This window comes from Calypte anna, chromosome 4A, assembly GCF_003957555.1.
Source record: "Calypte anna isolate BGI_N300 chromosome 4A, bCalAnn1_v1.p, whole genome shotgun sequence".
In the NCBI taxonomy this organism is placed as follows: domain Eukaryota; kingdom Metazoa; phylum Chordata; class Aves; order Apodiformes; family Trochilidae; genus Calypte; species Calypte anna.
In genome coordinates this window covers 39446719-39462396 of record NC_044248.1, presented here as the reverse complement: position 1 = coordinate 39462396, position 15678 = coordinate 39446719, and the positions used below count along the sequence as shown (strand labels likewise).

Here is a 15678-nt window from a genome sequence, read left to right as displayed (position 1 = left end):
CTGGCTTGATATTAAGAAACAAGCAATGTTTGCTTCTGCCTTATGCTACAGAGATAAAATAAGATTACCAGGAAGAGAAGGCTTTGTAAATGAGTTACTGCATTGTTTTTTGATGGGGTTTTTTTTGTCTTTCTGAAAGCAACCCCAACCAAATGCTGCCCATGGAACGGAACAAGTGGAGAAGTCACTGAAGGAGGAGGTGATTGGCTATATATTTCTTGCATTTGTAAGAGTACATTATTGCTGATTCAATGAAATAAGAAAATCATTTAGGCTTGCCTGAATGAGCATTACTTCATCTAATAACCTTTTCTAAATTGGTCCTAATGTACTTCTATAAATACATTATTTCCAAACCCCAGGTTGTATGGGCAGCATCAGTTCTGCTTTGCTGTGGCACTGAAGAGAGCCCACCCTCTTAGTTTCTGGTGGAAAGGATTATACTTTTTTTTTTTTTCCCCCTCCTTTCTAAAAGAGGAGTTATGACATCGGTTGGAAGAATTATGGACTATATGTGTCTGGGTGGGATGGCTTATTTAGTGGTGGGGTGCTCATTTGTCTGTAGGCAGATTGCTGAGGGGAAGCCTCTATGTGTAGGGCTTATTTTGGAGACCCTCTGGCAGCCTTCACCTTTCCTTCAGGACAAGAGGACTTGGCATCCTTGTGCTCACAGAGTCTGGAGTAAGTTTCTTTTCCAGGGGCAAGGGCAGCTTAAATGCTTTGCCATTTAAGCACTGATCAAACTCTGTGGCTTGAGACTCTTCAGCTTGCTGCCAGGCTTGATTTTGGGGTTTTTAGAAGATAACCTCCAAAAGGCTGATTAGATAAGGAAAAAGAAGGATGAAGTTGCAGGGCTTAGCATAACCTCAAGCAAAGGACCTGCTGTGGTGGTGGTTGAGGTGCAGGAAAGGGAAGAGCCACAGTCAGGCTCTGAAAGCATCCACGTGGACTTTGCTCTGAGGAGCTGGGATCAGTGGATCTGGGATCTCCTTGTGCCAATGGGCAAGCAAAAGAAGGTGGATTTGAGCACAGGCTGATAGTTTATGCCTTGCTAGACCATGCACCTTCTTGTTTCCACTGGAAATTAAGCTGGGACTGTTCCTGAAACACATTAAGTGGTTGTAATTGTGTTGCTGTAAGCTGAAATGATACATGTAAAGGTCTTCATCCATGGATCATGAAAAAGCTAAGGGCTGGGAAGCAATAAACCATGGATTTATGTAAGAAAATAACAATCCAACAACCTTTGTCAGTTTTGCCCTTGATAAGCAGTTAATTTATCTCAGAACTGGAAGAATTCCCTGCAGTTTGTATAGGGAATTTTTAGGTTACATGAGACTAATATTTGGTTATCTGAGACAAGTGACGAGTGTTGAAGCGTGACAGTAATTGGGAAGGCAAATTACAAAGACAAGCTGAATCTGAATATATTATATTATTATTATTAAAATGTCTGTGGGGTTGGGGATGAGGTGAGATGTTGCAAGGGATGCAAGGTAAGGTCTGTCAGGGGCAAACTGGTGTGTAGGGAGCTACTAGTGGTAGCTATTCCATTACGGAAGAACAGGGTTAAGAAACCTGACAAGAGACCCCATCTGATCTGTGCAAGGCAGTATGAGAAGTTTGATGCATAACCTTCTGCAAAAGCAAAAATGTCATCGTTTAGAACCTTTTAAGCAGCAGTCTCATTGAAGGGAAAAAACAGATAGCAATCTGGTTATTTATTTATTTGACATACTTAAAAAAAATGATAGCTAGTTTCTATGTTTGCTCATCTTCAGAATGACATACAGCTCTCTTAGTAAGCCACACATAAGTTTCATAGACCGTGGCAGTATATTTTGGTTATTTTAAGAGCTATTGAGGAAATCCAGAAACCAGCAGATAATATCCATAGCATGAAAATTATAAGCAGAGAAATATGAAAACTATTTCTTTCCCTGCTGTTGTAAAAGAGAAGATTAGTGAAAATGTCATAGCTTAAAATTCATGAAGTAATGTTTCCCTAATCAGGCCTCAGACATAATTACCAGAATGCATTGTATTTGTGGTCTTTTATTTTATAGGAAAAAAAACCAAAACCTGTCTAAAGGCGTGTTGAAACAGGTGTTATAAATCTATGCAGAAACCTTTATACATAATGTTCTGCATTATAAGGCTTATGTCCTAATTGTGTTAGTTCTGTCATTAGCTACTATAAAATAGCTCAGCTAGGTAAATACTTCACATAACATCCTCTGCAGGAGGAGCCAGCAGAGGCACAGTGCTGCTTGCTGCCTGCTTACCATGTCCTGAGGTGTGGGCCATGTGGGGCTGTGTCCTTTGGCTGTAGAGCAATTAGGAGGTAAAAATTTGCTTGGCTTCAAAAGAGATCTTGGTGGTGCCTGGCAAGTAATTTGCTTCTTCCAGGTGCAAGTGTTGACATATGGGTGGACATCCCATCCATATTGCTCCTGTTTTTTCTTGGGATATCTGTGCTAGAAAATACCAGGTTCAGGAATAGTGTGGGACAGAATTTGCATAAGCTTGCCATATACATATAAATATAAAAAGATAGATATATACACATACAGGAGTCCTGCTGCTTCTCATCTGGAAGTTTCTGCCCCTTTAGGTCTGGACACTAATTAGAGTGTGTGAATTAGGAAAAGCTGCACCAAACTATTTCAACTAATGAGGTTGCTGCAGTGGAGCAGGTGAGGGAAAGATCACTCCAGCTGCTCTGCCAGCAGATCTGGAGGAGCACTGACTTCTGACTTGGGGAGTGTTTGGGGCAAATAAACTCTTCTTCTGTTAGGGACAGGAAAGGAAATTAGTGCCTCAGCTTTTCCTGGAGTTGGGACCTTCTTTGTGCTTGCTTGTTCTGCAGAGTAAGCAGGCTGGAAAATAGCTCTGCTTAATGCTGAAGATACGTGAGCAGAGAGGGGAGGATGCTCCCTGGTAAAGGGAGATCATGAGTTGGGTAAAAAACGGGGGACATAAAGCAGAAAAAGTGCAAAACCCAGTGGGACAACACAGGACACCTCCCCAGTTAGTGACCTTGTAATGGGAACCCCTTGGGCCCAGTAAGTGTGCCAAAAGTTTGGCATGCTATTTTAGGGTTATATTACCTCATTTTTTATCCAGCACTGATAAAATTCATGTTTCTTGGTTTGAGATTCATAGCTGTGCAGGGTATTAGTACTTTTCTGATTACAGTGCTGTGGCATTAGGAGACTTTGATGCATCCTTGTTGCTGCTGGTTGGCAGCCTGCATTTAAACCTGTATGCATATTATCAAGGATTATTAATTTGTTTTGGATGGAAAACTAAAATTAGTGTCCCTTGGCTTTTTCCTCACTGAATATATTTTTGAAAATATGTAAGAATCAGAATTTTTTTTATTATTATACTTGGGTCCTTCTCATTCACATGATCATTTGTCATTAGGCACAGTGGGCTGGAGGTTAATTGTAATTGCACCATCACCTGGACTATTGTATTATTTGAAACAGAGTTTCTCTGCTGTGGCAGATCCAACAGTATATTATTTGAAAGTCTTAGTGTCAAGTTGCTCTTTAAATCTGCCAGGGAACTGAGGAAGAAGTGGTTCAAGCCTTCGATTTAGTGCTCTCCTCTTGCTCTCTGCTTCAGGCCACTTTGCTAGCGATAGAAGAATGTGAGCAGAATAAAAATACAGAATTCTTAAATAAAATAAAATCAAAAGTAGCAGCTGAGAAGGTGGAACCCTTCATCTTGGTAACTTAATACCATGTATCTTTGTTGACAACTCTATATGTAAATCACTAATTATTCTAAACCATTCAGTTTCCCTCCAGGAAATCCAGATTTCAACATGAAAGGCTGGCTGTAAAGAATGAAAGCCTTGTGCCAATTCCCCACAGGTTTTATTAAGCTGCAGAGAAAATCCAAGGTTGTTATGCATCATGAATAACAGTGATAGAGGGGTCAGCAATTTATCCACATCAGTGGAGATTACTGGGTTTGAGGCCATAATTGAAAGCACTTTACTGCTTCAGTAATACATATTTTCTACCACAGTGGAGTAGCAAGGGAAGGAGGACACGACTGGCTTTGCTTGGCAGATGTCTCATTTCATCCCTTTCTAAGAATCATAGGATGGTTTGGGTTGGAAGGGACCTTAAAGATCACCTAGTTCTAGGACCTCTTCATGGGTAGGGTCACCTCCCACTAGACCACGTTGCTCAGAGTCTTACCCAACCTGGTCTTGAACACTTCCAGGTTTGGGGCATCCACAACTTCCCTGGGCAGCCTGTGCCAGTGTCTCACCACACCAGCCTCAAAGCAAAGAATTTCTTCCTAATGTCTACACTCTGCCAGTTTAAAGTTATTGCCCCTTGTCCTTTTACTACATGATCTTGTAAAAAGTCCCCCCTAGCTGCCCTGGGGGGGAAGGACAGCTTGCTTGCTTTTTTTTTTTTTTTTCCCCTCTCTCCTTTTAAAAAAGACCAGCCCAAAGTCATCCTGTGGATGAATGTGCAGTGTTCTTGATGCCTTCTCCAGTGCTGGCTGTTTGTCTTCTTTCTCCTTTGCCTTCAATTTGTATTATTCTTGTCCACCTTTCTTGGTAGAACTATTGATTAAAGGATGCAAACTGCCTCAGATCCCACATACCAAGGTGCTCTTTTTCTCAAGTTGCTTGGTATGTGAAGAGCATCTTTTTTTCTTTCCTTACTTCTTTTTTCTTAGTTTTTTTTTCTTTGCCCTCCCATCCTGCTAAATGGACATCTTGTCAAATCCTGTTTGCACAGACTGACATCTGTAGAGGTCTTCGAGAAAAAGCCAGATCCCTGCACATATTCCCTAACAGAATCAAAATGTCAAGGCACAAATGAAATGTATCACTGTGCTTCTCTGTCAGATGCTGCTAATATCACCTGGATACATTGACAGAGAAATACCTGCAGCAAGTTAGCCTATTTTTATTAGCACTTGCTTCACATATTTATGTTTAGTTATCAGTATAGAGACTACTGGGGAGAAAACTTTGTCATTTCCTGGCAGAATTAAATATTCCCTTTATTTGTGCCAGAAGATGATAAGGGCAGTGAAGTCGCTTTCAAATAGCACAGCAATTAGTAAAGAAAGAAAAAAATAATTTCACAGTGTGTTGTTAAATTAGCAATTCCTTAAGAGTTTCTGGAGTTCCTGGCAGAATTAATATTCACTCTGCAGCCTTGGGCAGCCTTGGTGTGTATAATTTACTGCTCTAACCACAAAATGCAGAGATGTGAAGAGGTCCTCAATAGCAAGGGAATACTGGAATTATCTGTCTAGTAATCAGTTCAGCAGCCTTGTTCACAAATAATCAAGACACATTTAGTTTTGGATTACAGCCCTTTGTTCTTTCAAGACAAAAGTAACAGAAACACTGGCTGGAAAATGATGTGTTTAAGTAACAGAGGAAAAATAGGCAGGAAGTGATATACATTTGGCCAGGGAGAAGAAAGTATAGAAGAAAAGTGCAATAAAAATCCCTTGTATTGAAGGGGAATATTTTATAGCAGCTTTCTGCAGATTTAATGCACCTACACAAATAACGTAGCACCACGTTTAATTGCAACTACTTATTTTTAAATTTTGCTGGGTGACAAGAGAATTTATGTGCAGAATAATGAACCTTGGGTCCTCACTTGCACAACTTTAAAAAATAAACTGTGAATGGTATTTGGTGCTCCAATGCAAAATCCCACTGAAGGGAGATGTTCCCCAAAAGACACATCCACATTTCCTTCTGTGCACCTCAAAACCACCTGCCTGCTCCAGAATTGGCTGGCATCACCTGTATCTTCAATTTGCAGGGAAAAAGCACTTTTCCAGAGTTATTTTATATATAAATCAACTCATTTAACATACTTAGCACAGGCAAAAATGCATAAATCTTTCCTGTCTTTTTTTGTTCAGAAGAACTGTAAAAGATCCATCTCCGTCGCCCTCTGATGGAATTTGAATGGATGTGTTCAGAGTCACATATGTTCAGCCATAAACTACCCAGGAATAATTTTAAAATAAGTTGTCTGCAGCCACTTCTACCACATTTACCTCCTGAGACAGATTGTCATAAAGATAGAAACAAACAACGTGTGGTTTGAAAGGACCCTTTTGTGTAGGTGTTAGCATCACTGGGATGCTGGCTATTTGGTGGGATGCTGCCTATTTTGGACCAAAATGATCTGTGGAAGAGAGGCTGATTTTGTACCACCTAGAAATCTTATCCATACAAAGAAAGCTGCACCAGGTAAACCTACCCAGAAGGAAATATTTTAAGCAGTTTTATTTCTTTACTGCCTGCATATGTACAATCTGCTAGCACAGGCTAAAACCGTGAACTGTTGGTAAACACACGACATAAATCATCAAAATAAAACCTCCCAAACATCATCTTTTTTAACACAATGGGATGCAATTGTCCAAGCCACAGCATAATTAGAGAATCTTTCTCTCTTTGCTGGCTCAGCTCCAGATCCCTATGGCAGACTAAACCAGAAGACTTAAACCCTATTACTGTAGCACTGTGCCAGTAAGCACATGGCTTTGAAGAAGCCTGTTTTCCACAAGGTTTTCCTGACTGGTATTTGCATTAAAGTCCATAATACATCTACACAGATGGACATAAGGGAGTTTTGCCTGCTTCATTTTCCAGTTTGATCCTGTCCCCCTGTTGCCATTAGGGATGCTGCTTCTTATTGCTATTCAGTCAACATTTCTGTCCAACTCAAGGGAGTTCTGCAGCTTGTCCATCAAGCCTCCCCTCTTTTAGCATGCAGTGCAGCTTGACTGTTTAAATTACCATTCGTGTAACAAAGGGTAACCTGGGGCGTGTATTTTTGTGTGCAGAAATGTCCCAAACAGACACTTGCACCTCTTGGATTATGCACAGAGCCAGGCAACTCAAGTAATTTTTACAAGAGTGCAGAAACAAATGCCTCTCTGTCACCTTCTGTATCTTAAATCGTTTTTTTTTCCTTAGGTGCAGCATTGTAAGTCATTGCTTCCTCTGTTGAAGGATGTAAAATGATTTCAGCTTGTCTTCATTAAAAAAAAAACTGAGACAGTAATTTAAGCATAATTTAAGGTCCTGTACCTCAAAGAACAAAGAAACGATCAACAAACAGAATTCTATAGATAGAGAAATTGATGGATGTAGATATTTTATAGCCATAAGAGGCAGAGAGGCTGTGGGTGCCTTTTTAATTGTAATGGGGCTCAGTCAGTAAGACCAACCTGGATCTGTCCCTTGTGAGCAGAGAGCAAGAAGGACCAGGGGTGCCACCTGGCCTGAGAGCTGAAGAATCTCTCTACACACTTGCATGAGCATGCAGCTGTTGGTCACAGAAATTTGGGGTTTGCTAGGAAATGACACTTCATCCAAAGCAGGAATTTCTCTGGAAAGATACTGGTTTCTCCCAGGGTTTTTTGCAACAGGAAAATTTGGATAAAAAACACCACAAAAGCAAAGTGTACCCAGCTAGGTCTGCTGTGGATGCAGTTGATGGGAACACACCCATAGAGTGCTGACTGCTTTTGAAAAAAATCTCTTTCCCCTAAGAGCACTTATTTTCCATATCTTGCTTTCCTTCTGTAAAAAGAAACCCAATGAGGGCATGGGTTTGCATATATGCCAGGATAAATCTCCTTCCTAGCTCCTCCATCATGCTGCTGAGAGTTTAGGCTTGAGTCAGGTTTTGGCTGATTGCTTCAAAATCTGATTGATTGCTTCAAAGTCTTCTTTAGAGCAAAGTCAAAATATGCAGAAATATAGCCCATTAAGAGCTTAATGTAATCACAAGCGTTTTCAAATGCATTGTATTCTAGGTATTTTTATGGCTTGCAAATGTAGCTGGCTTGGGAATTTGATTAATTTTTCAGAGTGATGCCATGTGATGAAGTTTTATATCATTTAGAAGAAACATTAATGTCATTAGTGGCAATTAATTCTTAGTTTTCTAGCAACTACGGCCAGGTCATAAATTGCCATGTGGCAATTTAGTGAGTGAGTAGTAGAAAAAAGGGTTATTTCAAAGGGGGGAACTAAAAGTACCAATCTATTTATATTCTAGTTTTCATGGTTATTTTGGTATTCAGAGCTAGATCTGATTTAAATGCAGAATGGAGGTAATTCAGCCTGGGTTAGCATGGGGTTGGATAGAACAGCATGGAAAGACAAAATGTTCTGTTAGAACAAACAAAAGAGTATTTACCACTTGAGGTGTATGAATCAGCTTATATCTAAGGTAAGGGCTGAGTCTTATTTTCAAGGTGGAAAGTCCTCAGATGCCTCACTTATTCAGCAAGCTTCAGAAACAAACTTAAAATAATGTTTAACAGCTCTTGGGCTGAAGTGTTGGATGTTAGAGTTGCCAAAAGATGCTGGCAAGGCTGTTGGTTTCAACAAACCAGCAGCTTTGAATTATAGTGTTTCATTAGGGGGTATTTATTTAATTCCCTTTAAATCCCCAAGGTGTGCTGCAGGAAGCAGCATAGCACTATTGCACATAGCAAGAGCAACCCTAAAGGAGATATAATCACTGCATTTTAACACATTTTGCTGTAGCTTTATAGCTTTGGCAGAAATTTTGGTGTCAGCCTGCAGCTGAAGGAGAGCTCTTAGGGTGGGCAGGATTACCTCTTGGGACCTTTGCTTGTAAATTCTGAAGGAGTGTGCTCAATGGTGGGTTGCTGTAGCTCTTGAAATACTTAAGAGCATTGAGAACATCTGTTTATATTGGTTTAGAGACATAAAAACAGTTTGCTTGTGGTTTTGGGGTGTTTTGGGTTTTTTTGTGTGTGTGTTCTTGTAAGTAAAAGTGTGTCAGGAGCACAAGATGAGTCTTGGAGCTGCTCAGCGGTTTAATTTATTCCATGTTATAAAGACTGTACCACATTAAACCCTTTTTGAGGTTTTGGATGCATCTAAGAAGCAGCAGCCTGCTCTTCCCAATGCAAAGGCTTTAAGGCATGGCAGCTCCATAGAACAGAAAAGGGGTTGGTTTATTTGTACCTTGTTTTCCCTCTAATCCTTCACCTCTCAAGGCATATTCCCTGTCCTGGAGTGATGTGCTAATGAAAATCAGAGTTGATGAGCTCCAGAGCTACTCTCCTTTCTGCTGAAAACACACACAGTGCATCCTGCTTGTATTTAACTGAGGACTGGCTTGGTATGGATTATGGGTCTGTCTACACCGGGGTTCCTTCCAAAAGCTCTGGCAATTTTAGCTCTTTATCCCTGCCTGAAGAAGTCTGACATTTGAAAAGGAAAATGGGACTAAAGGATGGGAAGGAGAGTCACAAGCAGTTTACAGCCTGAGGAGGAAACCTCATTTTCAGTCAGATAACTCTGTCTAGTCTAGGCAGCCTTACCCTCATTAATTTTTGTTAGATTTTGTTTCTTAGCTTTATTTCTAGATTTGTGACACTGCCTTATGAGTTACACTTGTGCTTTCCAATTACAAGTAAGCATCCTAATAGGTACTAGATGGACCTGAAACACCCATGCAGCTACAGCTGCTTCTGCAACACCAACACAGGTGGGGTTTTGTGCTTCCATCCAGACTGGTCCCCAGGCTGCTGGTTGCAAGGGGCTGAGGGTGGTGCTGGGGGGACCCTCTGATCCCCTGAAACCACCTCCTGGAGTGCTCTGGACTTGGCACATTGTACTCATTGTGGTTACTCTTGTATTTATTTTCTGTCTTCTTTTTTTTTTTTTTTTTTTTTTTTCCTTTGCATATCCCATCTCCTGTCCCTAAATTCTTCCTTTCCAGCTGACACAGGAGTATTTCACTTCAGTGACAACATGCTGCTCTGCTGGCTGTTTATGAGGACTCATGCTGGAGTTTTCAGTATAATTTAATACTCCTGAATGTTCCTTCTTAAACCTTTTGGGATAGAGAAGGAACTTACCTGACTCATGGGAGCCTGCAGATTATACACAAATTTGGTCCAGTGCAGTTTTATTTCACATCACTCATTAAAACATGCATTATCTGTGTTGTACATCTGCTAGCTCCATGGTTATTCATGAAAACCAAACATTCCCTTTGAGCTGAGCAACATCTCACACCATCATTAACAAGCTGCACCTCGTTGAAAATCTGTCAAGGAAAACTGACTTATTTTGTATTTGCTGCTTTGCACAAAGTAGGCAAGCACAGCAAACTCTTGTGGTGTAATGATTTTCTGTCTGCCTTGATGGGACATAATGAGATAAATTCAAGTCCTTTTTGAAGGCTAATTACATCAAGTACACACTAGACGTGGGCTGCTCTTGTTGTGAATTTTTGTGCTTTTGTTTCCTTGTCTCTATTGTCTGTGTGTACAAGTGAGTTTGATTTGACTTTGAAATAAAAATTGTAGGCTAGAGAGGAGCTGTTTTGTGGTCCTCTCTCCCAGAAGGCTCTCCAGAGATTGTATAATATGTCCTTGCTTTAGGTAGAGCAGCATTTGAAGGTGGCTGAGAAGTAAAAAAAAAAACAGCTCTGTGCTGGAAACCAAGAAATGTGCTATAAAGCATGAGGGCAGCTCATGGCAAGTCTGGTAACAGCCACCAAGAATAAATTTTGCCCTGGGTGTGTTCACCTGCCCTGGTGTATGGACACAAATCAGATGAACACATCCTAGGTATGGAGCACTGGTTGAATGATGAGCAGTTTTGGAAATTAGATTTTTAAGAGCTGTAAATCCCTCCAGTCCTGCTAGTTGTTCTCTGCCTCTCTTGTGGGAAGAAAAGGGAGCTGGGGAAGGTGTGGGAGGGTACCTGTTTTGCAGAGGTCAGCAGGGATGCTGGAGATGAGCATCCCGTAGGGCAGGATGAAGAGGTTGCAGGTAAATGTTGGGGTCCTGACAGCCTGTGGTGGGCTTGGGAACTGTGTCAGGGTTACATGAGGCAGCTTTGTGATCCAGGCAAGACTGGAGGTGGGGTCTGGGGGAGATCTATGGGATGCTCCTGAATCAGGCATCTTTTGATGCAGGAGTGATCTTCATCGTTGCTGGCTCTAGGAGTTAGGGGTTGATGTACAAATGTCTCACCTTTGGTGAAGAAACCAGTGGCAGAAAAGGAAAAATGTCAGGAGAGTTTCTCTGGTACTGCAGAAAGCAGAGCCAACTTTAGAGGCAGTTGTCCTACTTGGTCCATCAGAAGAAAAGGGATCAGTAGTCAAAACCTGTACTTTTTCCATGGGTGAAGATGAATTCTGTCATCACTGCCTGAATTTTAGCGCAGGACCTTCATGCTGTGATTGTCTGGAATATTCCTGGTGGGATAATAGTCATGTTTTTGCTGTAAGTTCATTTCCTTTGCGAGCTAATTATATCTGGGAAAGTTTGAATGTAGATGGAAAAGCTCTGGGATTTCCAGGTAACTTCTGCAAGTCTGGTAGCAGACCTGTGCATTGTTGATAGCACACTGGGCAGAATTATTTCATTTATTATTTCTGGAGGGGAAAAAACCAGCAGTGCTTTGGAACTGCTTTAACATGTCTCCATGTCTCTTCTTTTTGAGACAGACAGTTGCTAACAGTAGGTTTGTAGTTCTAAATATAACACTATGATTACAGGGCCAGCTTTTTTTTTTTTTTTTTAACTAAAGCCAGGGTGTATATGTGCAAACCTGTGACTGTTATCACCTTAGCACATGCAGAGGAAGTGCAGAGTGCTTTTCTTAGGTGAAAGAGTACTTGTTTCAGGAGGCTGGAATAAAGATATTACTGTTTCACTTCCACATATTCTTTTAAAAAAAATTAAGATTCCTAAGATACCCTTAGTCACATATTATATTTGTGAGAACAAAAAGAGCTTTCTGTATTGGGTTTGTATCACGAGGTTTGAGGGGCACTACAGGGGTGATTTTTGTGAGAAGTTTCTAGAAGCTTCCCCCATGACCAACAGAGCCAATGCCAGCTCCAAGGCAGATCCACCACTGGTCAGAGCTGAGCCCATCAGCAATAGTGGTAGCACCTCTGTGACAACCTAGTTAAAAGGGTAAAAGGGGAAAAAAAATGGTGCAAATGCAACCAGAGAGAGGCCTCAGAATATGTGAGAGCTACAACTCTGCAGACACTCAGGTCAGTGAGGAAAAAGGGAGAGGAGACTTTCCTTCAGCTCCTGGTGAAGACCATGGTGGAGGAGGTGTCCCCCTGCAGCCTGTGACAGACCCCACTTTGGAGCAGGTGGATGGCAGAGGTAATTTCTGACTGTGGGAAGCAGACTCCTGGAAGGACCTTGTGGCCTCATGGAAAAAGAAGCCCAGGCTAGAAAAAGTTTGCTGGCAGTGACAGTAGGGAGGGACCCATGCTGGAGCTGCCTGTTCCCAAGAGATGCACCCTGTGGAAGGAACCCAGGCTGGAGCAGGTCATGGGGAAGTGTCACTTGGACTCTCTCCCATGGGAGGGACTTCACACTGGAGCAGGGAAGGAGTGTGAGGAGTCATTCCCTCTGAGAAGGAAGGAAAATGTGGGATGCACTGACCACAACCCCCATTCCCTGTCCTCTTGCACCATTGGAAGGGAAGAGTTAGAGAACTCGGGAGCAAAGTGATGTGTGCTTGGTAAGGGTGGGGCAAGGTATTTTAAGGTTTGGGGTTTTATTTCTCATTATCCTACTCTGATTTGATTGGTAAGAAATTAAACCAGTTTCTCCAAGTCAAATCTGTTTTGCCCATGATGGTAACTGGTGAGTGAACCCTGCCTCTACTTAACTCAGAAGCCTCTTGATAAATTTTCTCTCCTTTTTCCAGCTGAGGAGGGTAGTGGTGGAGTGGCTTTGGTGGGCACCTGGAGTCCAGCCAAGGTCAACCCACTACAGTCTTTTGTGCATGTATATCAGAGCTGGAAGGAATATCTTCATGGTGAGCATGCTTGGTTCAGGCTATATCCTGAGCAGTCTGTCTTACATGGAACACTTTAAAATTCATCACAGGTTTGCAGATAAAAAGACCCTGGGGAAGCAACCTTATCACAATGCCTTAAAGCTGTCAGTCTTGAGATCTCCTCCACACCATGTTGCTATTTGTTTACTGAGACATTGATTTCTGGGTGTAGAACATCTTAAATGAAAACCATGAGATGTATTTTACCTGTTTTTCTAAGACTGACTGAAAAAAAACCACAAAACAAACCAACAACCTCAAGCACAATGTTTTTCAAAGCAGTACTCAAAAGAGGTTGCTTCTTACGCATTCAACAATGGAAATAAATCCCCAGCAAAGGCACATGCAAGGGGAAAAACATAATCAACAGCTTCTCATTCTGGTTTTGTGCAGGTATTTAAGTATGCACTGTCTGTAAGTGGCTTGGACTGTTTTAAAATATGCAAACCAAATAGCTCACTATTTGTGAGTCTTGTTTTCTTTGCTTTCTAGCTGAAGATACGGTTTTGGGGTGTTTTTTTTTTCTTTTAAGAATATGTGAAGAGACTAATTTTATGATGGGAGAGCTTAGCCTGTGGTTCTTCTTTTCACAGTATGCAGACCTGGGTTCTTCAAAGCTTCACCACACAGCCCATCCTGCAGCAAATGTCCCCCTCACAGCTACACGCTTGATGAAGCATCCACATCTTGCCTGTGTGAAGAACACTATTTTAGGAAGGAATCAGACCCACCTACAATGGCCTGTACAAGTAAGCATGGTCTTATAGGGTTGGTTTTAATCCTTTCAAGCTATTCCTGTGCTGTGACTAGACCTAATGATCCTAACTGATGTGCTTTTACAGGCTCTGAGATGGAGTCTGAACTACTCTTGACACACTTGTAATGTCCCTGGTTTTGTCCACCATACTCCCAGTCACATGAGAAAAGAGTTTTGGAAGCCTTTTGCTTTAAAAACTGTTATTACAACCAGAAAGCATTTTTCTAACAAACGGTTGCTCCATTTCTCACTCTCTACTCTTGGGTAGACTCAACCAGCAGTATGGATTCAGGCTGTGTCTGGGTGCTGGTGTGGGGCACACAGGCAGAGAAAAACAGTGGGTAGCACTGTGGGCATTAATAGAGTCTACATGGTCCTACTCAGCTCATTTTCAGTAAACAGAGGGAAAGCCCAACCTTCCCAAGCTGCCTGGAGATAGTTGTTCATCAGGGTAGCCTCAAAAATCTGCAGTGGGCACTGCTGTTCTAAAGCTGTGGAAAAAAAACATGTAGAGGGAGGGTAGTATAATAAGCAAACTGGGGCATTGGGAATCCAGTGGAATCACTGATTTTGCCCTTCTGCCATCTACAGTCTGTCCTGTCAGCTGTACCTTGTAAGTTTCTCATTTATGTTTCAGTTACATAGGGCCACAATTTGCCTGCCTCCAGCTAGTCATAGAATCACAGAATGTTTTAGGTTGGAAGAGACCTCCAAGATCATCCAGCCCAACCTTTGACCAACACCATAATCCAGCTACTAAACCATGTCCCTAAGGACCAGGTCCAAATGCCTTTTAAATACCTCCAGGGATGGTGACTCCACCACTGTCCTGGGCCATTCCAATGCCTCTCAGTGAAAAAAATGTTTCCTAACATCCAGCCTAAACCTCCCCTGGCACAGCTTCCATCCAATCCCTCTGGTCCTGTCACAGTCACTAAGGAGCAGAGGCTGTTTCCCTCCTTGCTCCAACCTCCCTTGAGGCAGCTGAAGAGAGCCATAAGGTCTCCTGATCACACTGCAGGTAGCACAGACCACAAGGTTTTGCTGAGCTGGGTCTGTCATGCTCCAAATGTAATTTTTATGGTGCAAAAGTAGTTGAGAAAGATTGAAGAGGAGGTGAACTGCTGCAGGTAGAGCTACCAGGAAACTTAAGTGATGGAGGAAAAAGTAGGTATATGAATCCCTGCATGTTCAGAGCCACTGGGCAACAGTACAGAGGTGACTTCCATACTGTTTCCTTACACTGTGTGAGCATGGTAGTAGCTTTCTGTGCCATCATCCCAGTGAATACAGACATTCTTCCTTGTTTCTCAAGTTTGCACTTCAAAAAGGGAGAAAAATCTGGTCCTGCTGGACAGAGACACTCTTGCAAAGGAAGTTGCCCTTGGAAGGTCTCTGCTTACCCACAGAAGGCACTCGGAGCAGAATCAGTGCCCTTGAAACTCCTCGTTTGCTTTTCAGCAGCCAAAGGACTAAGAATCACATGGAATTTAGAAGGTGTATTGCAGGGAAGGAGAAGAGAGCCTTAGGCAGCAGGGTTCTGGTGCTGTAGGATCAAAGTGGTCTGGCTGGGGGGGAACAGGCAGTGTGACTCATGTAAGTGCTGCTCAGTTTATTAAAAAGATGTCTTGGTGTCTTTTGGAGTAGTAGCCAAGGTGGGTTACAGCATGAAAAGCTTTGATACCAGGACTTTTGGCCTGACTTAAAAATTTTGCCCCTTGGCCTGACTTAAAAACCAAGTGAATGAGAGATGAGGAGATCCAGTGGGGTACTGGGAAACGGGATGTGAGAGCTATGGAAATGCACATAAAAAAGCCTTTTCTCTGCAGGCAAAACCAAAGGCAAGGACTGATACAGTTATGTCAGACTGTATGTGTCCATAGTGCCTCCTGCCCATCATCAGTGGTGTTGCTCTCTGTCCCTCCTCAGGATGGAGGGGTTTGCATCCATTCTGTTCTGCTGGTGAATTAGCACAGGGAAGGAGCTGCCATCCCCAAGGAATAGGGCTGTGACCTGAGCAGAGGATGAGATTTTTCAG

At 42.1% G+C, this 15678-nt stretch overlaps 1 protein-coding gene across 2 annotated transcripts in view; it reads left to right on the top strand.

Moving 5' to 3' along the window:
- Positions 1-15678, top strand: part of EPHA5 (EPH receptor A5) — a 169481-nt gene that overhangs the window by 72618 nt on the left and 81185 nt on the right. For both annotated transcript variants that reach the window (XM_030449734.1, XM_030449733.1), the window contains exon 4: positions 13477-13632. In XM_030449734.1, the coding sequence (XP_030305594.1) occupies positions 13477-13632 (156 nt within the window). The remainder of the gene's footprint in view (positions 1-13476; positions 13633-15678) is intronic.